This window comes from Oncorhynchus gorbuscha, linkage group LG18 (genome assembly GCF_021184085.1).
Source record: "Oncorhynchus gorbuscha isolate QuinsamMale2020 ecotype Even-year linkage group LG18, OgorEven_v1.0, whole genome shotgun sequence".
NCBI lineage: Eukaryota > Metazoa > Chordata > Actinopteri > Salmoniformes > Salmonidae > Oncorhynchus > Oncorhynchus gorbuscha.
The window spans coordinates 29,812,598-29,837,392 of NC_060190.1; the positions used below are offsets into that span (position 1 = coordinate 29,812,598).

Genomic DNA, 24,795 nt, shown 5'->3' on the forward strand with positions numbered 1-24,795 from the left:
CTGCTCTTTTCCCAGTGCTATTCCAATAACAGCAATTTCTCATATCAAGTTGCAGACAGTAGAAAAAAATAATATGGGTTCCCCCATAGTACATACAGTATCCAGCACTTTATATCCTGAACACTTGCTTTGTGCACAAGTGTGTGAATATTACTTACTTTTACAGTGTTTTCTTTTCATGCCAGCGTTGTTTTTCAGCCCCTTTATCACATTATATGAACTGAGTCAGCTGCATGATTAATGTGTGAATGTGTGAGTTAGAAAATCATTTTGCAAACATATTGGATCATCTCAGATAATTGTATTACATTTGTGTAAAAGGCCAAAATGGCAAGTATCAAGTCAACTCTTTGTTAAATTAACAATACACTGCTGCCATCCATTGGTGTGACTAGAAAAAAACACTCAGTTGTCTAAAAATGTAGGCCCATCATCACACATAAAAATCCAGTCTAATCGTTTGCATAATTCTTTATTGTACCATGTGTAATGTTTTTTTTTTTATCAATCGTTAATCGTCAACTTTCAAGATCATACAGATACAGTAGCAAAAAGTCACATATAATTGCAGTATTGTACTCTGGGGTGACATTATTAAACCTCACCTCTGCGAAATAAAAATGAACATGTATTATACTTCGCGAAGCAGATTCATTTCATCACATTCAATTAATAATTTACTTTAATTTCAGAATTAAATATATCAATTAATACAGCTATGCTTTCTGGAGTACCAATTGTGATAACTGTCATATCAGTTATGACAAGTCACAATTAAACTGAAAATAATCTGGTTTTAATCATCCAAGGTGCATCAGATCAAAGTTCAGTACATTATTGACTTCGGACTCTTGCGCCCCATCCATCTCTGAAGCCACTCTGTTGCCACTCACCAGAGCATGGCTTGCTCCACCAATCGTAGCGTTGCATTCTGGGCAGTTGCTTTGCTCCATGGCCCGTCCACATTCTCCGATGGCGTAGATGTGATTGTTGGGACACTTGTACCAGTGTCCAACACTCAGGTTGATAGCTTTAACAATCATCATCCTTTCTTCATCAGTGATCCCCAGGCCAGTGCTTGGTAGCTTTTTATCCAGTTCTTTAAGTGCTTGCTTTACCAAGTCCTTGTCTTGCTGAGTGAATGGCTGCAATTTCTCCAGAACATTCCTCATGGCTCTGACCTCAGCCTGGACGTGGACCCTACGGCCTGTTCCATTAGCCATCTTGCAGCGGTCATTAAGCTCCGCCAAAAAGGAGAGCCTCTGTAGTTCGCTCTGCAGATCAGATGCCTGCTGCTCTGAGAACTTTTGGTGATGATCCATCAGCCACCTCAGGAACTCTGGAACCTTCTCGTCAAAGTAAAAGGTTTCTACGCTTGACATGTGTCCCCTACGAATCTTCAGCAGCTTGTTCAGTCTCTCAAGTAAGGCCATCTTGTTCTCAGTGATCCATAGTTCATTTGCTGTGAGGTCGGAGGCTCTCAGTGTATCTCTGATCTGTATGTACTCCATGGGTAGGTACCTTAGCAAGTCCTCCTTGTCGATCCATTGCTGCTTAAGGACCACCTTCTGTGCCTCAATATCTGACTGTGTTCCATTAATCTTCTCCTTCACTTTTTCAATTTCCACCAGACTCCGGTTGACATGAGCCCCGTACCGGAGATTCCTGCGGATGGGTGTGCGACACTTGGGGCACTCCTTTAACTTTATTCCGGTAGCCTGCTGGTTGTCATCCATTCCCATGTATGTGTCCATGGACGTGGACTCAAACAAGTGTCCGCAGTCCTCTAGCTGAATGAAACAGGCCTCAACATCGTCCTCCGTACCAAAGAAGATCTCTGTTACCTCCTCGTGGTGGCAAACACGACACTTGTTGGGGCAAGGGTCTCCACACAGGCCGATGCATGGGTGCCCACAGTGCAAGGTTTTGGTACAGGGTTGGGTGCATGGTGGACGGTCACAAGGCTCATGGCAAAGCTTGCTGCAGCGCTGATGAGGGCACTTCCAGGCACAAGGCTCTATGCAGGGGGCACAGGGCTGGCCGCATGGCTTCATACAGACACTATGGATGCAGCGATTCTCACAGCGCATTTGACAGGGTGGGCATCCACGTGTACAGGGCTCCTGACACTTATGGGAGCAGACGAGGAGGCGATCACATTGGTGGAAACAGCCCATGTGGAAGCGGCCCTGGTGGCACCTCTGGCAGGAACCAGGACAGGGGTGGCCACACTTCAGCATCTGTGTGCAATGTGTCCTGCATTCTGGCTGTATGGTAGAGTTCTTATAATGACAGGGATCTTCTTGCTTGTGTCCACATTTGAGCTCCAATGTGACCATCACCATGCAGGTGGTGGTGCAGGACTCCCCACACACCAAGGCACATGGATGCCCACACATGAGCTTCTGCTGACAGGGCTCCAGACACACAAACTTCTCCGGAGCCTGGTGACAGGGCACCATCTGCTTGTGCTGGCACTGTGGTACAATCTTTTCTACCTGCTTAAGGCAGTCAGTAGGGCACTCCTGGTAGCACTGACGTTGGCATCGATGCCCCAGCTCACAAAGGACCTTCTGGCACTTTTTGTTGCATGTGTAATTTTTGTGCTCTTGGTCGTACGGGTGGCAGGCACTGGAGCACACGTGACCACAATTCAAGCGGAACTCGCAGGGCAGGTTGCAGCCTCCCTCGGGAGCTTGTTTGAAGTCGTCTCCGCAGGACACTTTAATGTGTCGCTCAGGGTGGTTCTGGCAGCACAAAGTCATTGCAGGGCCCACTTGGTCCTTCTCTCGCAGCATGTGCAGGATGTTGCTCCAGAGCTTGACCTTTCCCAACATGTCCATGTTTCCAATGCAGTAGAGGCCCTTCTTAGCCCTTGACAGGGCTACACAGACACGGTTGGGGATGTTCAAGAAACCCACCTTCCCCTGTTTGTTACTTCGAACCAGGGACAGCAGGACAATATCATTCTCCTCCCCTTGATATTTGTCAACAACATGAACTTTGACCCCATTGAACTCTTTGGCTGGCATGAGGTTGCGCAGACAGTGGAGTTGGCCTGTGTAAGTGGTGAGGATGGTGATCTGGAACGGCTGGTAGTCCTGTAACAAGAGGTAGCGACACAGCGCTACCACGAAGAGGGCCTCGTGGCGGTTCTGGTGACTTTTTCCATCCTTGATCTCCTCTTCATGATAATTATGCTCCACAAAGAACATGTTTGATTGAAGCCCCTGCAAGACAACGGGGGGTTGAATATAATGTATATTGGACGGCAACTAACTTCTAAAGCCTACACATATGGACGGTTTATCATGCTTTATCAATGGTACATTGAATTGACCACATGGGGAAATTCATTGATAAACATCTTCAAATGTACTCCTGCTAGGAGGGAAACTACCAGGTCAAAAATCTGTGTGCATTCATTTATGTATGCATTTATTTACCTTAACATTCTCAAAGTCCATCACTGAGGGGTGGTTCTCCAGCTCAGGGTAGATGTGAGGGACTATGAGACGGGCAATGTCTGGCCTCATGCGATGCTGTGTAGGAGAGACCCAGAGTGAGAGGATTGGTCAATGGTGAATGAAGAACAAGGGCAATTGGTTTATCTGGTTTGTCTATATAAACTTCCCTACAGATTCCCACACATACCTGGTAGTTAAGTCTGACATACGGAAAGTCCATCTTGATCAGCCTCTCAAACATGGACACTTCAAGATTGAAGTTATTGGCCAGGTCAAACACTGTTGCACTGGGCCGGAGCTAGGGGGACAATGGAGGTTGCAAGCTACATAAGTACCCCTGAACCTCAAGAGAGGATGGCATGGACCACCTCATTTCAACAGCTATAGACAATATAAACAGACAATAGAGTTGAGGAGATCACTGTTTTTAATATGCTGCTCAGTAAACCTGAAACATTTGCAGAAATGTGTATTTTAATATGCATTGTCCCTGTCAAATAAATGTAGTAAAGTAAAGAGTATGAAAATATACACTGAGTATACCAAGCTTTAGGAACACCTTCCTATTATTGAGTCCCCCCCCCCCTTTTCCCTCAGAAGAAGCCTCAATTCATCGGGGCATGGACTCTTAAAAGGTTTTGAAAGCATTCCACAAGGATACAGACCCGTGTTGGCTCCAATGCTTCCCACAGTTGTGTCAATTTGGCTGGATGTCCTTTGGGTGGTGGACAATTTTTGATACACACGGGAAACTGTTGAGCATTAAAAAACAGCAGTGTTGCAGTTCTTGACACAAACTGGTCCGCCTAGCACCTACTACCATACCCAGTTCAAAGGCACTTAAATCTTTTGTCTTGCCCATTCACACTGAATGGCACACATACACAAACCATGTCTCACTTGTCTCAAGGATTAAAAATCCTTCTTTAACCTGTCTCTTACCCTTCATTTACACTGATTGAAGTGGATTTAACAAGTGACAATAAGGGATCATATCTTCAACCTGGATTCACCAGGTCAGTCTCATGTTTTGTACACTCAGTGTATCTGAGAAAAAAAAAATGTATATTTTTTATTTGTAGGGGTACGTTTTACCCTTTTTTCTCACCAATTTCGTGATATTTAATTGGTAGTTACAGTCTTGTCCCATCGCAGTAACTCCAGTATGGACTTGATACATAGGTCGAGAGCCATGCGTCCTCCAAAACATGACCCCGCCTCATGGGTCTCCCACCCCTGAGTCAATACTTTGTAGAAGGACCTTTGACAGCAATTACAGCTGTCTTTCTGGGTAAATCTATGAGCTTTCCACACCTGGATAATGCAACATTTGCCCAATTATTATTTTAAAAATTCTTCAAGCTCTGTCCAATTAGTTGTTGATCATTGCTAGACAAAAAATAATAATTTGCCATACATTTTCAAGCAGATTTAAGTCAACTGTAATTTGGCCACTCAGGAACATTCACGGTCTTCGTGGTAAGCAACTCCAGTGTCGATTTGGCCTCGTGTTGATGGTAGTGACTGCCTATTACTGCTTATCACTTATTAACCATAATTTATTCACATTACTTTAATAAAAATATTTCAGTTGCTTATATTTCATTTGTTTTATTTGATGACTTTATTATTTTTATTCCAAGTCATCATCACATCTCTATTGAGCTGCTGCCTATGCTGTCTGACAAAATCACTATTCTGGAGTTCTTCAAAGTAAATAAGGCATACTTTTATGTATTTTCAGGTAGAGATACGCTACTTCTCCAAAAGTATGTGGACACCCCTTCAAATTAGTGGATTCAGCTATATCATCCACACCCATTGCTAACAGGTGTATAAAATCAAGCACACCGCCATGCAATTTACATAGACAAACATTGACAGGAGAATGACCTTACTGAAGACCTCAGTGACTTTCAACATGGCACCGTCATAGGATGCCACCTTTCCAACAAGTCACTTGGTCAAATTTCTGCCCTGCTAGAGCTGCCCCGTCAACTGTACGTGCTGTTATTGTGAAGTGGAAATGTCTAGGAGCAATAACGGCTCAGCCGAGAAATGGTAGGCCACACAAGCTCACAGAACAAGACCGGGACAAGAACATTTCGTCAGAAGCTTCATAACATTAGTTTCCATTGCCAAGCAGCCACACAAGCCTAAGATCACCATGCGCAATACAAAGCATCAGTTGGAGTGGTGTAAACCTTGCCGCCATTGGACTCTGGAGCAGTGGGAACGCATTCTCTGGAATTAATCTGGCAGTCCGATGGACAAATGTGGGTTTGGCGGATGCCAGGAGAACGCTACCTGCTCGAATGCATAGTGCCAACTGTAAAGTTTGGTGGAGGATGAATAATGGTCTGGGGCGGTTTTTCATGGTTCAGGCTAGGCCCCTTAGTTCCAGTGAAGGGAAATCTTAACGCTACAGCATACAATAATATTCTAAACAATTCTGTGCTTCCAACTTTGTGGCAACAGTTTGGGGTAGGCCCATTCCTGTTTCAGCCTGACAATGCCCCAGTGCACAAAGCGTGGTCAAAACAGAAATGGCTTGTAGAGAGTGCTGTGGAAGAATTTGACTGGCCTGCACAGAGCCCTGACCTCAACCCCATCAAAAACCTTTGTGATTAATTGGAACGCCGACTGAGAGCCAGGCCTTATTGCCCAACTGCAAAATAAACGCAGAATGGATAAGTAGATGCACAATGAACTATGGTCACTGTAGTTAGTATTCACATAAAAAGTGGAAATTATGTAAAATATTGGCCTGTTGGAAACTACAACTTCCTACTGGATCTGATTTATCTCTGTGAGTTCACATAATTATTTTTAACTAAATGGAATTCAAATAATTGAACTAATGTTGATCAATTAGTTGTTTAAAAAAATAAAATTGTTCAGCACTACCCATCTACCAATAGGTACTTTTCTTTACTGATCTTCGTGGTTGAATCTGTTTGAAATTCACTGCTCGACTGAGGGATCTTATAGATCATTGTATGTGTGGGTTACAGAGATGAGGTCCTCATTCAAAAATCATGTTACACTATGATTGCACACAGAGTCCATGCAACTTATGTGACTTATTAAGCAAATTATTACCCCTGAACTTATTTAGGCTTACCATAACAAAGTGGTTGAATACGTAATTCCACTTTGACATGATGGGGTATATTGTGTAGGTCAGTGACACAAGATGTATATTTAATCAGTATATATTCAGGCTGTAACACAACAAAATATGGAGTCAAGGAGTGTGAATACTTACTGACAACACTGTATTCACTCAGAGCTAAAAGGAATTAAGTCAAGTTATTTAAGACCTTATAGCTGGGTGTGCTGGATGAACTCGTAGTTTAGCTCCATACAGAGTTGGATGTTGATTGCATTTAAATCCCAGCCAATTAAGAAATGAAAATGACCATGGACTTTCAATTTTTAAAAAGCCCAGTTTACATTAGGAACTTGAAAAATGTTCAAGCACGATGTCCAGTTGAATTCCTGGATTTAAAGGAATAACAGTGAAATCTTTAAGGAGTTGACCATGCCTGACCAATGAGTGTCCTGTACCTGTTGGTGGTCTCCAATGAGGATGAGATGCTGGCAAGCCTGGCTCAGAGTGGTGATGGTGTGGGCCTCCAGTACCTCCGCCGCCTCTTCCACGATCACCAGGCGGGGACTCACTTCCTGCAAAGCTTTGCGGCATCTTGCAGCCCCCGTAGTCGTCATGCCGATGACCTTGGCATCCTTCAGGACACATAAGTCCTCACGGAGACGAATCTCAGCCAGACGCTCAGCTGCGTCCTGATAGTCCTGCTCCGCCTGCTGGGCTCGCATACGCAGCTCTGTCCGGTAACGCCTCACCCATAACCTGCAGACACAGAGCAGCAGTAGATTACGTCATTGAGTAGCATTTCACTGCAAGACCACTTATATAGTCGAAATAAGTATGTCATAAGAATGATATAAAAATAATAGAACAAGTTGTGTTTACCAGACATAATCATACAGCACAATCAAAATCAGAATATCTGAGATTCGTAATAATGCATTGAGCAGAGTCCTTTATTTGTTGTGTGATTGACGGAGTAACATTACATTTTGGGGTTTAATCCAAGATAGCTTTTTGGCCGGCAAACAAGCCTTGCACTAGTCTTTCCCCAGTCAGATCAAGCCAAGTGCACACCTGTGTGGCCTGTGTGGCCATGATGACTTTGCATTCACAAGCTAAGCACAGTTACATTGCCACAGTGACAGAACGTTTTATAGAGCAAAATCTTGCCTTTGAGGTGAGGGGATCAGTGCATACATTTTCTCTGTAATTAGTTGACATAATTATGCTCAATGGGAATAAACGCTCTAGCAGAATGCCGTTGCCTAGGGGATGAGGGGGGGTATTACCGGTACAGTCTCCATCTGTCTGGCAGACTGAGAGCCCACACATCCAGAATGGTGTCCTCCTCATCCTCACTCACGGCTGAGCTCCTGCCCAGCTCCCTCCTAATACGATGTTTCATCTTCCTCTTCTGTACCCGCTGCATCTGCACACATACAGAGAGACACGCAGGCTTTTCAAATAACTTTGACAACACTTTAACTCACCACCTGTCTTTCTACAATACTCCTAAGCTCAATACTTTAAAGCAGGAGGTTGTCAATTTGAAATCCATAAGCAACTCAATTGGTTTATGATTCACACGATTTATGATGCAACGTCTTTTGGTTATGTTGTTGGCTCAGGGTTAATTATTGGTTCTCACCTCCCAGCCTTCTTCACTCTGCTCTGCCTGTATCTCGATGTTCTCCAGGTTCATGGCCAGCATCAGTTCCCCCATGTCTCTGACTAGCTCCTCCGTCTTTCTAAGATCTTCATCCCGACCATGATGCGTGTTTGAGGCTTCTACAAAGCGTTCCGCCTGGATCAGGTCTGCCTCCTCCTCTATCTCGATCAGGTCGTCCTCTTCCTCTTCAGCTTCGTCCATTTCCACATCTATCATGAAATAGAGAGGTGAAAATGGGTGAGGAGTGAGGACCAGAGTTTCTAACTTCCTAGTAGTTCTCTCAACATGAAAATGAGCACTGAACTCCCCCCCCCCCCCCAATATAGTTTCAGTTAGGATCAAAGGGAGTTTTAAATTAAACAAAAAGAGTTCAAAGAGACTAAATAAAATAAAATAAATCAAAGTTTATTGGTCGCCTACACAGATTTGTAGATGTTATCGCAGGAGAGGCGAAATGCTTGTGTTAATAGCTACATGAATAATATATTCACAAGCAAGGTCGACAAATATAATCCCACAAAGAGAAGCATTTCTCTGCACCTGTTCCGTTTGTTATCTGTGTGATCATGTTGTCTTGTCTACGCTCTGTGGTACTGCAGTGGCTTCTCACCTGCATTGCAATTTTGAGGATGTGGCGTCCTCTGCTGGAAGACAGTGAAACCTAATCCCAGCCACTCCATAACAAGAGACGGCTTCTTCCCACCATAGTTCTCAAAGCCATCCAATGCCTGAGGATTACATATTAATAGTAAGAATTGTCTCCTCTATGGCCAATGACAGATTACCACAGTTCAACATCGTTTCATAAAGCTTTTCTGGAAATGCCAGACCTACTTTTTGAATCTCATGCCTTGTAGAGGCAGTTGGGGTTAGCGTACTCATATTAGTTGTCCTATCCAACGATAACATCAAATCAAATTGTATTTGTCACATGCTCAGAATACAACAAGTGTAGACCTTACCGTGAAATGCTTACTTACAAGCCCTTAAACAACAATGCAGTTAAGAAAAATAATAGTTAAGAACAAATATTTACCAAATAAACTAAAGTAACAAATAAAAGAGCAACAATAAAATAACAATAACAATATGTAATACAGGGGGTACCTAGTCAATGTGCGGGGGTACAGGTTAGTCGAGGTAATTGAAGTAATATGTACATGTAGGTTGGGGTAAAGTGACTATGTATAGATAATAAACAGCGAGTAGCAGCAGCGTAAAAAAGGGGGGAGGGTCAATTCAAATAGTCCAGGTAGCCCTTTGATTAGCTGTTCAGAAGTCATGGCTTGGGGGTAGAAGCTGTTAAGAAGCCTCTTGGAATTAGACTTAGCGCTCCGGTACCACTTGCCGTGCGGTAGCAGAGAGAACAGTCTATGACTAGGGTCACTGGAGTCTTTGGCAATTTTTAGGGCCTTCCTCTGATACCGCCTGGTAAAGAGGTCCTGGATGGCAGGAAGCTTGGCCCCAGTGATGTACAGGGCCGTACACACTACCCTCTGTAGCGCCTTGCGGTCAGAGGCCAAGCAGTTGTCATACCAGGCAGTGATGCAAACAGTCAGGATGCTCTTGATGGTGCAGCTGTAGAACTTTTTTTTTTTTGGACCCATGCCAAATCTTTTCAGTCTCCTCAGGGGGAATAAGCATTGTCGTGCCCTCTTCACGTCTGAGGTGTTTGGACCATTATAGCTCTCAACCTGCTCCACTTCAGCCCCGTTCAATGAGAATGGGGGAGTGCTTGGCCATCCTTTTCCTGTAGTCCACGATCATCTCCTTTGTCTTTATCACATTGAGGGAGAGGTTGTGGTCCTGGCACCACACTTCCAGATCTCTGACCTCTTCCCTATAGGCTGTCTTACTGTTGTCTGTGATCAGGCCTGCCACTGTTGTGTCGTCGGTTAACTTAATGATGGTGTTGGAGTCGTGCTTGGCCACACAGTCATGTGTGAACAGGAAGTACAGGAGGAGACTAAGCACTCACCCCTGAGGGGCCCCCGTGTTGAGGATCAGCATGGCAGATGTGTTGTTGCCAAACCTTACCATCTGAGGACGGCCCATCAGGAAGACCAGGATCCAGTTGCAGAGGGAGGTGTTTAGTCCCAGGGTCCTTAGCTTAATGATGAGCCTTGAGGGCACTATGGTGTTGAACGCTGAGCTGTAGTCAATGAAAAGCATTCTCCCTTAGGTGTTCTTTTTGTCCAGGTGAGAAATGGGAGTGTTGAGTGCAATAGAGATTGTGTTATCTGTGGATCTGTTTGGGCGGTATGCAAATTGGAGTGGGTCTAGGGTTTCTGGGATGATGGTGTTAATGTGTGCCATAACCAGCCTTTCAAAGCACTTCATGGCTACAGACGTGAGTGCTACGGGTCAGTAGTCATTTACATGCTGAACACACCGCCAGTGTCGCATGCGAGAGCATTGCAAAATAAAAGTACACAAACATGTTTTTCAATCGTTACACCCATACTGTTCGCACATGTCTGCGTAGCCAGGTGCTAAAATAGAAGTTGGTTCTATTTGTGACACTTGATGCGCTGCAAGTCCCACTTCTCCCATCTCCTCATTGGTTTTTAGGAGTATATACCCACGTGGGGGAATGAAAGATGAACTGAGGCCCACACTCCAGTCCAGTTGGTGGTAGTAATGCACCTTAACGTTGGTTGCCAAACGCCATATGAAGTCCAAAGAAGAAGCCTGAAGGAGGGATAACTAGAGACAAACTCATTTTACCCTTTTATCTGTGGATTAATTGTTGGAGTAGAGGACCTTGTACATTTCAGGTAAAATAACAATCCAATGTTTATATCCCAGGACAAATTAGCTAGCAACAGCAAGCTAGCTAGCTAAAGTGCCGTAAATGTTTAAGGCTTTTCGACCTGTCCCCAAATTAATATACAGTGGGGCAAAAAAAGTATTTAGTTAGCCACCAATTGTGCAAGTTCTCACACTTAAAAAGATGAGAGAAGCCTGTAATTTTCATCATAGGTACACTTCAACTATGACAGACAAAATGAGAGAGAAAAAAATCCAGAAAAATCACATTGTTGTATTTATAATGAATTTATTTGCAAATTATGGTGGAAAATAAAGTATTTGGTCAATAACAAGTTTATCTCAATACTTTGTTATATACCCTTTGTTGGCAATGAGAGGTCAAATGTTTTCTGTAAGTCTTCACAAGGTTTTCACACACTGTTGCTGGTATTTTGGCCCATTCCTCCATGCAGATCTCCTCTAGAGCAGTGATGTTTTGGGGCTGTTGCTGGGCAACACGGACTTTCAACTCCCTCCAAAGATTTTCTACGGGGTTGAGATCTGGAGAAAGGCTTGGCCACTCCAGGATCTTGAAATGCTTCTTACGAAGCCAGTCCTTCGTTGCCCGGGCGGTGTGTTTGGGATCATTGTCATGCTGAAAGACCCAGCTATGTTTCATCTTCAATGCCCTTGCTGATGGAAGGAGGTTTTCACTCAAAATCTCACGATACATGGCTCCATTCATTCTTTCCTTTACACAGATCAGTCGTCCTGGTCCCTTTTCAGAAAAACAGCCCCAAAGCATGATGTTTCCACCCCCATGCTTCACAGTAGGTATGGTATTCTTTGGATGCAACTCAGCATTCTTTGTCCTCCAAACACGACAAGTTGAGTTTTTACCAAAAAGTTATATTTTGGTATCATCTGACCATATGACATTCTCCCAATCTTCTTCTGGATCATCCAAATGCTCTCCAGAAAACTTCAGATGGGACTGGACATGTACTGGCTTAAGCAGGGGGACACGTCTGGCACTGCAGGAGTTGAGTCCCTGGCGGCGTAGTGTGTTACTGATGGTAGGCTTTGTTACTTTGGTCCCAGCTCTCTGTAGGTCATTCACTAGGTCCCCTCGTGTAGTTGGGATTTTTCGTGTAGCTGGGATTTTTGCTCACCGTTCTTGTGATCATTTTGACCCCACGGGGTAAGATCTTGTGTGGAGCCCCAGATCGAGGGAGATTATCAGTGGTCTTGTATGTCTTCCATTTCCTAATAATTGCTCCCACAGTTGATTTATTCAAACCAAGCTGCTTACCTATTGCAGATTCAGTCTTCCCAGCCTGGTGCAGGTCTACAATTTTGTTTCTGGTGTCCTTTGACAGCTCTTTGGTCTTGGCCATAGTGGAGTTTGGAGTGTGACGGTTTGAGGTTGTGGACAGGTGTCTTTTATACTGATAACAAGTTCAAACAGGTGCCATTAATAAAGGTAACGAGTGGAGGACAGAGGAGCCTCTTAAAGAAGAAGTTACAGGTCTGTGAAAGCCAGAAATCTTGCTTGTTTGTAGGTGACCAAATACTTATTTTCCACCATAATTTGCAAAATAAATTCAATAAAAATCCTACAATGTGATTTTTTTTTCTCATTTTGTCTGTCATAGTTGAATGTTACCTATGATGAAAATTACAGGCCTCCCTCATCTTTTTAAGTGGGAGAACCTGCACAATTGGTGGCTGACTAAATACTTTTTTGCCCCACTGTAGCTGGTTCAAAGTTCATTCTGATATTTCAACCTGCGTGTCCTGATCGCATCTGGTGTGGGTGGACAAAATCAACATGCGCGTGATTGCGGGTACATAGTTCTAGTAGTAGCTGTGGTGATGGAACTATTAATTATAGTCGTAGAAGTAGTTACCAGCCTGATAGTTGTAATTATAAAGGTCGGACAGAGGCTAAAAATCTTTATATTTTACAGTGCTATCAAAGACTCACTGGCTGTAGCGTCAGGCTATCCCAGTGTTTCTCTGAGATGAACTTTTGGAGGTACTGCTCCCTTAGGACGCCCCGAAGACTGCACTCCAGCTGCACAGACTGAGTCTGGATCTTAGTCTCTTCTGTCCGCAATGCATCATAGATCTGAGGGGAAACAATATTCTGAACATCACTATGTGATATTATTTCGCTGATTGACTTTTATATATATATATATATCTGAACTACATTCACTTCAATAGCTACATTTACAATTTACATTTTGAAGACTATTTCTAAAATGTTCACATATTGGTCAGTGTAACTTTCAGGTTTCAAGTTGGGCCTCACCTCACTGTTGGCACGGCGAAGATGTGGCGGTAGGTTGCGGCGGAAGTAATGGGAGCTTTTCAGCTCTCTCAGGGTGAAACGCTTCAGGACCTCACTGTTGCTTTGCCCACCCACTCTCACAATACCGTCTGGTAGAAACTTGTGGATGCCTATGGTACACATTGTTTAACAAATTAAAAAAGGTGTTCATACAACAACAAAAGTGCCCTTCAGAATTATCTTTGGTCAAACACAAAATGATGGTATGCAGCATCTGAGATTCTTCAAGTATGGCTTGAGGTGGAAAATAACCTCATTTGAGACACAAAAGTAGCGTGAGATGTGTGCAATGTTGAGAAAAAAGGAGGACTACCTTCTAGGAACTGGTCCAGAGCGTGGTTGGTGTAACAAACCACCAGCATGGGGGAGGTGAAACCTCTCCCCATCTCCTGATTGGTAAGCAGAGCCTGGGCGATCTTTAGTCCTGTGTAGGTCTTCCCTGGGATTATGAGTAAGGAAAGAAAATGTCTAAAAGTGTTACACTCCTGCAGAGCTGTTGCACTAAAGACGACGTTACAAGAAGCAACGTGGCACAATTTCTCAGCTTTTGGCCTGGGACATTTTTATGTGTATACAGTACCAGTCAAAAGTTTGGCCACACATGCTCATTCAAGGGTTATTTATTTATTTTGACTCTTTTCTACATTGTAGAATAATAATAGTCGCGAAAGACCAAGTCCATATGATGACAAAAACAACTCAAATAAGCAAAGCGAAGCGAGAGTCCATCATTACTTTAAGACACGAAGGTCAGTCAATGGGGACCATTTCATAGAACTTTGAAAGTTTCTTTAAGTGCAGCCGTAAAAACCATCAGGTGCTATGATGAAACTGGCTCTCATGAGGACCCGCCACGGGAAAGGAAGACCCAGAGTTACCTCTGCTGCAGACGAGAAGTTTATTAGTTACCAGCCTCAGAATCTGCAGCCCAAATAAATGCTTCATAGTTCAAATAACAGCCACATCTCAACATCAACTGTTCAGAGGAGACTGCGTGAGTCAGGCCTTCAAGGTCGAATTGCTGCAAAGAAACCACTACTAAAGGACAACAATAAAAATAAACTTGCTTGGCCCAAGATACATGAGCAATGGACATTAGACCGGTGGAAATCTATGCTTTGGTCTGATGAGTCAAATTTGAGATTTCTGGTTCCAACCGCCATGTCTTTGTAAGACACAGAGTAGGTGGACAGTTGATCTCTACATGTGTGGTTTCCACTGTGGTGCTTGCAGGAAGAGGTATAATGGTGTGGGCGTGCTTTTCTGGTGACACAGTCTGTGATATATTTAGAATGCAAGGCACACTTAACCAACATGGCTACCACAGCATTCTGCAGCAATACGCCATCCCATCTGGTTTGCGCTTGGTCGGACTTGTTTTTCAATGGGACTATGACTCAACACACCTCCAGGCTGTGTAAGGGCTATTTGACCAAGAAGGAGGGTGATGGAGTGCTGCATCAGTTGACCTGGCCTCCACAATCACCTAACCTCAACCTAATTGAGATGGTTTGGGATGAGTTAGACCGCAGAGTGAAGGAAAAGCAGCCAACAAGTGCTCAGCATATGTGGGAACTCCTTGAATACTGCTGGAAAATCATTCCACATGAAACTGGTTGAGAGAATGCCAAAAAGAACACTTTTTTGGTTACTACATGATTCCATGTGTTATTTCATAGTTTTGATGTCTTCCCTATTATTCTACAATGTCGAAAATAGTTGTTAAAAAAATAAAGAAAAGCCCTTGAATGACAGTGCTGAGTAGGTGTGTCCAAACTTTTGACCGATACTGTACATTTACGTAAACATGATCTATTCAATATGTATGACTTATTAAAAATGTATCCCACCTGTGCCTGGGGGTCCCTGGATGATAGCCAGCTCCTTGGTGAGTGCGAACTGAAGGGCTCTCATCTGAGACTCGTCCAACCCCAGCTGCTCCATGGGGGGCCAGGCTTCAGGATCCAGGGTGTGAAAGCTCTTGATACTGCTCTTAAACTCAGGCGCCGCAATAGCAGACAGGTCATACGTATCTGCCCTGGGCAGGTAGGCAGGAGGTTCGACGTCTGAGCTGCATTCCACTATATACCTGTAATTTACATGTTGTCATAAATCATAAATGTCATTCTTCATTACAAGAATTGACATGTGGTGAACATAATTTCTGTCAAATTCATCTAGTATCTGGCGGAATAATTAAGTCACTCACAACCCATGTTAAGCACTTTGAGATCAGAAGCATGTAACTGTATCAATACAATCAGTAAGTCTCATTGTCAGAAAAGCGTGATGAAAACCCAATATTTTGTCTTAAGCTTGTCCCAAAGCTGATTAGCCTGACTCTTTATCTCATATAGCATCAACAATACTGGTGCATTCACAAGCTAATTGTTGAAATTAAGAACGCCAGACAGACAGTACACCGACCTCTGAAAGGGCAGATCCTCTACCTCCAGCTCCTGCAGCCCTTCGAGGACATAGCGGTAGGCCTCAAAGTAGGCTGTGGTCTCCACCATGAGGAAGGATTGGTGGGCCTCCACTCCGGCCAGGGCTCGCCTGCTCTCCCCTAAGAAACTGAGCTGGACAAAGCCCTTCTCTAGCTCCTTGGGGTCCCGGTCCGACACAGTAGCAAACAGGAAGGTGTCAAAGTTGTCACAGGACATGCAGAGCAGGGAGCCGTATATCAGCCGCTTGGAGTTTTGCCAGCGGACAAACTGTGCGGGACAGAGAAGAACATGAGCATATACAGTGCCTTGCGAAAGTATTCGGCCCCCTTGAACTTTGCAACCTTTTGCCACAAGGTCAAACATAAAGATATAAAACTGTATTTTTTTGTGAAGAATCAACAACAAGTGGGACACAATCATGAAGTGGAACGACATTTATTGGATATTTCAAACTTTTTTAACAAATCAAGAACTGAAAAAATGGGCGTGCAAAATTATTCAGCCCCTTTACTTTCAGTGCAGCAAACTCTCTCCAGAAGTTCAGTGAGGATCTCTGAATGATCCAATGTTGACCTAAATGACTAATGATCATAAATACAATCCACCTGTGTGTAATCAAGTCTCCGTATAAATGCACCTGCACTGTGATAGTCTCAGAGGTCCGTTAAATGCGCAGAGAGCATCATGAAGAACAAGGAACACACCAGGCAGGTCCGAGATACTGTTGTGAAGAAGTTTAAAGCCGGATTTGGATACAAAAAGATTTCCCAAGCTTTAAACATCCCAAGGAGCACTGTGCAAGCGATAATATTGAAATGGAAGGAGTATCAGACCACTGCAAATCTACCAAGACCTGGCCGTCCCTCTAAACTTTCAGCTCATACAAGGAGAAGACTGATCAGAGATGCGGCCAAGAGGCCCATGATCACTCTGGATGAACTGCAGAAATCTACAGCTGAGGTGGGAGACTCTGTCCACAGGACAACAATCAGTATATTGCACAAATCTGGCCAATATGGAAGAGTGGCAAGAAGAAAGCAATTTCTTAAAGATATCCATAAAAAGTGTTGTTTAAAGTTTGCCACAAGCCACCTGGGAGACACACCAAACATGTGGAAGAAGGTGCTCTGGTCAGATGAAACCAAAATTGAACTTTTTGGCAACAATGCAAAACGTTATGTTTGGCGTAAAAGCAACACATCTCATCACCCTGAACACACCATTCCCACTGTCAAACATGATGTTATCAGCATCATGGTTTGGGCCTGCTTTTCTTCAGCAGGGACAGGGAAGATGGTTAAAATTGATGGGAAGATGGATGGAGCCAAATACAGGACCATTCTGGAAGAAAACCTGATGGAGTCTGCAAAAGACCTGAGACTGGGACGGAGATTTGTCTTCCAACAAGACAATGATCCAAAACATAAAGCAAAATCTACAATGGAATGGTTAAAAAATAAACATATCCAGGTGTTAGAATGGCCAAGTCAAAGTCCAGACCTGAATCCAATCGAGAATCTGTGGAAAGAACTGAAAACTGCTGTTCACAAATGCTCTCCATCCAACCTCACTGAGATCGAGCTGTTTTGCAAGGAGGAATGGGAAAAAAATTCAGTCTCTCGATGTGCAAAACTGATAGAGACATACCCCAAGCGACTTACAGCTGTAATCGCAGCAAAAGGTGGTGCTACAAAGTATTAACTTAAGGGGGCTGAATAATTTTGCACGTTTTTCAGTTTTTGATTTGTTAACAAAGTTTGAAATATCCAATAAATGTCGTTCCACTTCATGATTGTGTCCCACTTGTTGTTGATTCTTCACAAAAAAATACAGTTTTATATCTTTATGTTTGAAGCCTGAAATGTGGCAAAAGGTCGCAAAGTTCAAGGGGGCCGAATACTTTCGCAAGGCACTGTATTTGAATACACTCTTCGTATATGGAAAAACATTGTATGTATTAATGTAATTTATTATTGTATAATATAGATTATTGTATAATCTCACTATTTTAAGTTATATAACTACACAATGTTGGTAAGTTATCATTTTTCTATTCAATTACTCTTAATCAAACTCACTGACCTTAAGAGGATTGGAGTCAAACTGGACCTTATAGGCCAAACCAGACGGGGTGCACAATGGTACCACCAGTCGAGTGTCAAAGTACACTCTGATATCATCAAAGCGGCACTTTCTCAAAGGGATGTCTTTATTGCCCAGGTCTTGCTGGCTCTGAATCAGCTGCTGGATGCCCTCTCGAAGAGGCCTCACAAAGTCCTCTCGCATGAGCCGGAAGTGCGTGTCCAGGTAGAGCAGTCCGCTGGCGTAGCGTTGGGAGATGAGGTTGGGCCTGAGGTAGGATCTCTGGTCCTGGTGGAACTCTTTGGGGGTGGGGTAGATGGGCAGGGTCCTGAAGTCGGCCTCCCCAGGTGGGGCGTCTTCCTGGGCGGCTATGAAGGAGTAGTTATCAGACCTCAGGGTGCCCTCCCTGGCTCTCTCCTGGAGGTGCTCGACCAGGCCCTGGATCCTATCCAGGTTCTCCTCCGTCTGCTTCAGGACGTCCACCCCCACAGCTCGCAGGCTGTTGATGACTGGTTTGAAGAGGGCCACTATCATGGACACGCTCTTTATAGAGCTAGCTGGGAAGATGCTGAGCACCTTGGAGAGAAGGGTCATGATGTTGTCCAAGTGCTGGGGGTATTGTTCCCGGCGAGTGTGGTCAAACTCGGATCCCATTCCCATCACATAATGGGGCAGGATGGTTCTGAGGAATCCGGAATCCTTGATTAAGCCAGTCAAGCGCTGTACGGTTTGGCGCTCGGTTTTGGACAAGAAGGCCTTGCATAATACTTGGCAGAGAAGCTGAACAAGGTCCTGTCGCATCTCTTTCTTGTCGAGGAGAGCTTCCAGTCCATCGCTCCAGGCCAGAGTGATGGCTACATCTGAAGGGTCTTTCCCTGATAGCTTCTCCAAGGTTTTGTACTCAATTGGATGAACCTGAGGGGGTGCCACCGCCTATAGATCTTCCTCTCCCTCCCCCTCTTCCTCTACCACCCCTTCCTCTACCACCCCCTCTCTCTCCTCCGCCTCTCCCTCCCCCTCTATTTTCTCTGCCTCCCACTAGCTCCCTTCCTCCTCCTCCCGCTCTACCACCCTTACCCCTGGTATCCTCCCCTGCTCTTCCTCTTCCCTTCCCTGCTCTGTCATCTCGCTCTCTCCTATCCTCCCTCTGGTTCCCCCCATTAACCCCTCTCATCTCTTCCCTGGCCCCCCTACCTCTTCCCCCTCTCCCTTGGTTGGCTATCCCTTCCTCTTCTTTCTGACCAGCCTCAGCACCTGAGGCAAACAACAGGGAAATCTATATCAATCTAAAGAAGGAAATGCCAATCGTGTTTTGCCTGTCCAAAATAAAAATAAATCTCCTTACCTCTTCTGTGATCGACATGGTTGGCTCCTCCTCTACCTCTCCGTTGCCCCCCCTCTGTTTGGGGGATCCATTCAGGATGACTTACTATTGGTCCTCTAAGACAAGTAATGAAACCCAACACAATTTGAATGTTTATAACAAATGGAATTGACAATTTCTTAAAATAGATTCCAAAACAGAGGCAAACTTGATATTTATGCATGATTATTTTATATTATGGTGGATGACATGTTCCATCTAAAGGATACAGCAAGAGATTACATTGAAATGGCATAGGTTTAATTTCGACATCACTTGGATACAGTCAGTGAATACATGATACAATGTAACAGTATGTTATCAAACTAAATCTGTATACCTTCGAAACCAAATTATTTCACCCTCAAAATGTCAGCATGGACTGTCTTTTTATGACAGTTATGCAATGATGCAAATAGTGAATCCTTTGCTAATTTTGAAATTAAAACCATTTTTTGCCAAGTGTGTAAACCAAGTGACTGTGATATTACAAACAATTTTGTGTACTGAAGAAAAATATAAATGCAACATGTAAAGTGTTGGTCCCCATGTTTCATGAGCGGAAATAAATGCCAGAAATGTTCCATACCTACAAAAAGCTTATTTCCCTAAAATGTTGTGCACAAATTTGTTTACATCCTTGTTAGTGAGCATTTCTCCTGTGCCAAGATAACCCATCCACCTGACAGGTGTGGCATATCAATAAGATGATTTAGTAGCATGATCATTACACAGGTGCAACTTGTGGCGGACAATAAAAGGCCACTCTAAAATGTGCAGTTTTGTCATATAATACAATGCCACAGATGTCTCAAGTTGAGGACCCGTGCAATAGGCATGCTGACTGCCAGAATTTCCACTGGTGCTATCGTCAAAGAATTGAATGTTAATTTCTCTACCATACACCGTCTCCAACGTTGTTTTAGAGAATTTGGCAGTATGTCCAACTGGCTTCACAACCACAGACCACGTGTAACCTCTCCAGTCCAGGACCTCCACATCTGGCTTCTTCACCTGCGGGATCGTCTGAGACCAGACTACCGGACAGCTGATGAAACTGAGGAATATTTTTGTCTGTAATAAAGTGCTTTTGTGGGGAAAAACTCATTCTGATTGGTGGGCCTGGCTCCCATGTGGGTGGGCCTATGCACTACCAGGCTCACCCATGGCTGCGCCCCTCCCCAGTCATGTGAAATCCATAGATCAGGGCCTCATTAATTTATTTCATTTGACTGATTTCCTTATATGAACTTTAACTCAGTAAAACCTGACATTGTTGAATGTTGCATTTATATTTGTTTTCAATATATTTACTCGTTATTTACTAGAGCCAAAAGTGTGGTCGCCTGATACATTTTCTATTCTAGAGCTTTCGATAAAACAAAGCAATATAAAATGAAAAACATACCTTGTTAAGAACTTGTGATTGTTTTTGTGATTCCTGTCCCAATATTCAGACTACGTTTTAATATGTGGATTTCAGTTGTCCTTGTCTGGTTGACAGTAATGATCAGTTTAGTCCTTCTCAGTGGGTCAGTGTTGGTGAATTCACCAATGTGAAGCTAGCCACAATAAGGATAAACCACAAAAGTGGAATTTGCAGGTCGCCTTCAAAATATAAGTCCCCCATTGACAGTGAATCAAACGGATTCAAATAGTGGAATCATGCCATATTTGGAGTAAATCATGCTTAACAAGTTCATAATGTTGTTAAATAAATCCAACATGAGACAATAATTTGTTCATTTGACACAACAAAAAAATGTGCAGTTAAAATCACACTGTCGATGTGTTAGACTTTAGAATGGCATTGGGGCCATACTTATAAGTACTGTCTGTACAGCCTAACCTATGGATGTTGAAACCATGAAAATCAGACTACTCAGTGACACTCACACAACTGTGTAGAGTTTACACAAATATTAGCATCGTAGCAGGACTTTGACTGTGGGAAATCACCTTTCCAGTCAGTCTATTGTATGTATTGGACATTCATATTATTATTATTATTATTATTATTATTATTATATGTATTTTTAAAACATTTTAGGCACAATGCAACCAGACATGTTGATACAGTACAATGCCATTATTATCATCAAGGATGACTCAAAAAAGTTAAGACGTATTTCCATTATGGTCCTCTTGAAAATACATGAAAAGAAAACCTAAACAAGATAATAACATGAAAACAAAATACATCTCATCAATAGGGAGGAAACGGTACAAGAAATAAAATAGATTACCAAGTAACATTCATTGAAATAATTATACTTTCTTTAAGCCTGTGCAGTATTAAGCATTCTGCCCATAAATCATTACTTAAGGTTTACTGTATCTTCAAACTCTCTAGCGTAGGGATGGATTTTATATGGTTTGGTACACCATCCCATTCATCGGCACCAGTGTTAAGGAAAAAGCACTTTACTGCCATGCTCCTATAGCGCAGTGGTCTGATACTAGCTCTGGCGTGATGGCTATCAAATGAAATGTTATTTGTCACACGTGCCGAATACAACAGGTGTTACAGTGAAATGCTTACAAGACCTTAACCAACAATGCAGTTTTAATAAAAATAAGTGTTAAGTAAAAAATAAATACTTTTATTTGACTTTTAAAAAACGTATCAAACCAAATACAGGGGGTACCGGTACAGAGTCAATGTGCGGGGGCACCGGTTAGTCGAGGTAATTGAGGTAATATATACATACATCTTATGGCTTGGGGGTAGAAGCTGTTTAGAAGCCTCTTGGACCGAGACTTGGCGCTCTGGTACCGCTTGCCGTGCGCCCGTGCGGTAGCAGAGAGAACGGTCTATGACTAGGGTGACTGGAGTCTTTGACAATTTTTAGAGCCTTCCTCTGAAACTGAATGGTACAGAGTTCCTGGGTTGCAAAAAGCTTGGCCCCAGTGATGTACTTGGCCGTATGCACTACCCTCTGTAGTGCCTTGCGGGCGGAGGCCGAATAGTTGCCATACCAGGCAGTGATGCAAACAGTCAGGATGCTCTTGATGGTGCAGCTGTAGAACTTTTTGAGGGTCTAAGGACCCATGCCAAATCTTTTCAGTCTCCTGAGGGGGAATAGGCTTTGTCGTGCCCTCTTCACAACTGTCTTGTGTGTTTGGAACATGACAGTTTGTTGGTGATGTGGACACCAAGGAACTCAAAGCTCTCAACCTGCTCCACTTCAGCCCGGTCGATGAGAATGGGGCTGGGCTCGGCCCTCCTTTTCCTGTAGTCCACAATCATCTCTTTTGTCTTGATCTCGTTGAGGGAGAGGTTGTTGTGCTGGCACTACACAGCCAGGTCTCTGACCTCCTCCCTATAGGCAGTCTCATAGTTCTTGGTGATCAGGCCTACCACTGTGGTGTCATCTGCAAACTTAATGATGGTGTTGGAGTTGTGCCTGGCCATGCAGTCATGAGCGAACATGGGGTACATGAGGGGGCTGAGTACGCCCCCCGGAAGGGCCCCCGTGTTGAGGATCAGCGTGGCAGATGTGTTGTTACCTACCTTTACCAACTGGGGGCGGCCCGTCAGCAAGTCCAGGATCCAGTTGCAGAGGGAGGTGCTTAGTCCCAGAGTCCTTAGCTTAGTGATGAGCTTTGAGGACACTATGGTGCTGAATGCTGAGCTATAGTCAATGAACAGCATTCTCACATAGGTGTTCCTTTTGTCCAGCTGGGAAAGGGCATTGTAGAGTGCAATAGAGATTGCATCATCTGTGGATCTGTTGGGGCGGTATGCAAATTGGAGTGGGTCTAGGGTTTCTGGGATAATGGTGTTGATGTGAGCAATGTCCAGCCTTTCAAAGCACTTCATGGCTACAGACGTGAGTGCCACGGGTCGGCAGCCATTTTGGCAGGTTACCTTAGTGTTCTTGGACACAGAGACTATGGTGGTCTGCTTGAAACGTGTTGGTATTTCAGACTCAGGTTGAAACTTGCCTGTTGGTCAGTGCATGCTCGGAGTACATGTCCTGGTAATCTGTCTGGCCCTACGGCCCGTGAATGTTGACCTGTTTAAAGGTCTTACTCACATCAGCTATGGAGAGCGTGATCACACAGTCATCCGGAACAGCTGATGCTCTCATGCATGTTTCAGTGCTAGTTGCCTCGAATCGAGCATAGAAATAATTCAACTCGTCTGGTTGGCTCGTTTCACTGGGCAGCTTGCGGCTGTGCTTCCCTTTGTAGTCTGTAATAGTTTGCAAGCCCTGCCACATCCAATGAGCGTCGGAGCCGGTGTAGTATATTCAATCTTCGCCCTGTATTGACGCTTTGCCTGTTTGATGGTTTGTCGGAGGGCATAGCAGGATTTCTTAAAAGCTTCCGGGTTATAGTCCCACTCCTTGAAAACGGCAGCTCTATCCTTTAGCTCAGTGCAGATGTTGCCTGTAACCCAAGGCTTGAGCGTCTAATTAAATTAAAATAACCAGACAGGTAACTGGGGGAAAGGTCATGACCATCAACAGTTTGTTCAGTTCCCTGAAATTATTAGGACCAATGCCGTCCTAGAGCTGAGCTTGAGAATAATTCTCATTACTTTGTTTTGGGCCATTTGAACTGTATTATAGCACTGTGCAGCCTGTGGATGTTGCACCCATTAAATGGGAGATAAGCCTACTCAGTGACACTCACAGAACACAACTGTGTAGAGTTTACACAAATAGTAGCGTCTTTGCTCTTATTGCAGGAGGTCAAAGGGTTGTGAGGCTAACCAGTGTGAAATGGCTAGTTAAGAGTTTGCGGTGCATGCTAGTAGTGTTTCAGTCGGCGACGTCACTCGATCTGAGACCTTGAAGTAGTTGTTTGAAATATGACATGATTCCACTATTTGTATCCGTTGGAATCACTTTCAATTGGGGGACTTTTATTTTGAAGGCAACACGCAAATTCCATTATTGCGGCAAAACAATCCTTATTGTGGCCAGCTTCACATAGGTGAGGCGGTAGAAGGGGTGTTAACGTAACGTCGGGCAAAAATGTACTACTTACCAGACACTTTTATCCAGAGCGAGTTACAGTAGTGATTGCATACATTTGAATACCTTTTTCGTCCAGCGGTCGTGCTGCAGCAAGCCAAATTGGTGGTGTGATGTCGAAACTAAACGTAATCTAGCTTCAAATCATAGAGCCAATAACGATTCTCACATAAAAATAGTTGACAACACTGATTCCATGAGGCGCTCTTCAAATGGGCCCTGGCCGTTTCCTGTTAGTTTCGTTTTCCAAATGATATGCTGCGTTCCAGTGGGAAGTCGGAAATGTTCGACATCCGAGTATTCGAAAAAACTGGGAACTCTGGAAAAAAATTGCTTCTGGCTGGGAAAAATGGATTTGAACGATCACACAACTTGATATTCCAATTCGGGATTCAGGCCTCTTTCTAGAGGTCTGAATTTCCGACCTGAAAATCACTGAAGTCATGAATTGACCTCGTATTTTTCGGAGTTCCCAGTTGTTTTGAATGCGGCAATATACAGTAGGCGTGTGCCGAACTCGTCGTATCCGTTTTATCACACTTGAAACTCGCAATAGGATTTAC

At 43.8% G+C, this 24,795-nt stretch overlaps 1 protein-coding gene and 1 long non-coding RNA gene across 2 annotated transcripts; both read right to left on the bottom strand.

Annotated features, from left to right (window-relative positions):
• Positions 1-456: 456 nt before the first annotated feature.
• LOC124003310 (NFX1-type zinc finger-containing protein 1-like) lies at positions 457-18,846 on the bottom strand. Its single transcript, XM_046311458.1, has 13 exons — positions 17,885-18,846; positions 15,783-16,069; positions 15,206-15,444; positions 13,669-13,794; positions 13,317-13,465; positions 12,987-13,130; positions 8,859-8,976; positions 8,228-8,457; positions 7,869-8,008; positions 7,038-7,338; positions 3,655-3,765; positions 3,447-3,542; positions 457-3,230 (listed from the first exon to the last, which is right to left on the bottom strand). The coding sequence occupies exons 1-13, from the start codon at positions 18,683-18,685 to the stop codon at positions 801-803; spliced, it is 5,172 nt and encodes a 1,723-aa protein (XP_046167414.1). The 5' UTR covers positions 18,686-18,846; the 3' UTR covers positions 457-800.
• Positions 18,847-19,069: 223 nt separating this feature from the next.
• Positions 19,070-21,826, bottom strand: LOC124003743. Its single transcript, XR_006833269.1, has 3 exons — positions 20,656-21,826; positions 19,230-19,324; positions 19,070-19,138 (listed from the first exon to the last, which is right to left on the bottom strand). It is a non-coding gene; the product is annotated as an uncharacterized LOC124003743 (long non-coding RNA).
• Between the last annotated feature and the right edge of the window lie 2,969 nt (positions 21,827-24,795).

Excerpts from the sequence above, each read along its gene's own strand:
- LOC124003310 (XM_046311458.1), bottom strand. The coding sequence starts at position 18,685 with ATGCGACAGGACCTTGTTCAGCTTCTCTGCCAAGTATTATGCAAGGCC. Across the intron at positions 13,131-13,316 it reads TTCGCCGTGCCAACAGTGAG|ATCTATGATGCATTGCGGAC; the intron begins GTGAGGCCCAAC and ends GTTTCCCCTCAG. Across the intron at positions 8,977-12,986 it reads ATAGCCTGACGCTACAGCCA|GCATTGGATGGCTTTGAGAA; the intron begins GTGAGTCTTTGA and ends TGTAATCCTCAG.